The 296-nt window shown below is 52.0% G+C and overlaps 1 protein-coding gene across 1 annotated transcript; it reads right to left on the reverse strand.

The window, feature by feature from the left end:
• On the reverse strand, positions 1 to 296 carry LOC124371816 (the record flags this gene model as incomplete). Its single annotated transcript, XM_046830171.1, is given in 1 exon segment — positions 1 to 296. A coding segment is annotated over 1 exon segment (96 nt), but the record flags the coding sequence as incomplete, so codon positions are not given.

Genomic DNA, 296 nt, shown 5'->3' on the forward strand with positions numbered 1-296 from the left:
ATAATCCGTATCCTCTAGGCCAATCTTCAGAGATCCTGGGGGGCTGATAATATTCTAAATAAGCTCGCCCAAGAACTCTGTGCCGACGCGCTCCTGGTCAGCGAACAGAATTGGGACAGGGACCCAAGCATTTGGATCCCAGACAGTCTCAGCACTGCTGCCTTCTGGACCCGGAACTCACAGGAAGTCATGGTGCGGAGTCACGGACGTGGCCGAGGATTAGATGTTGGGATGTAACTTTTTTCAGTTGCTACCTCATCCCAAACGAGGCCATCCAAGACTTCCGCGACAAGATT

The sequence above is a fragment of the Homalodisca vitripennis genome, unplaced genomic scaffold, assembly GCF_021130785.1.
Source record: "Homalodisca vitripennis isolate AUS2020 unplaced genomic scaffold, UT_GWSS_2.1 ScUCBcl_2060;HRSCAF=6433, whole genome shotgun sequence".
Classification (NCBI taxonomy): Eukaryota; Metazoa; Arthropoda; class Insecta; order Hemiptera; family Cicadellidae; genus Homalodisca; species Homalodisca vitripennis.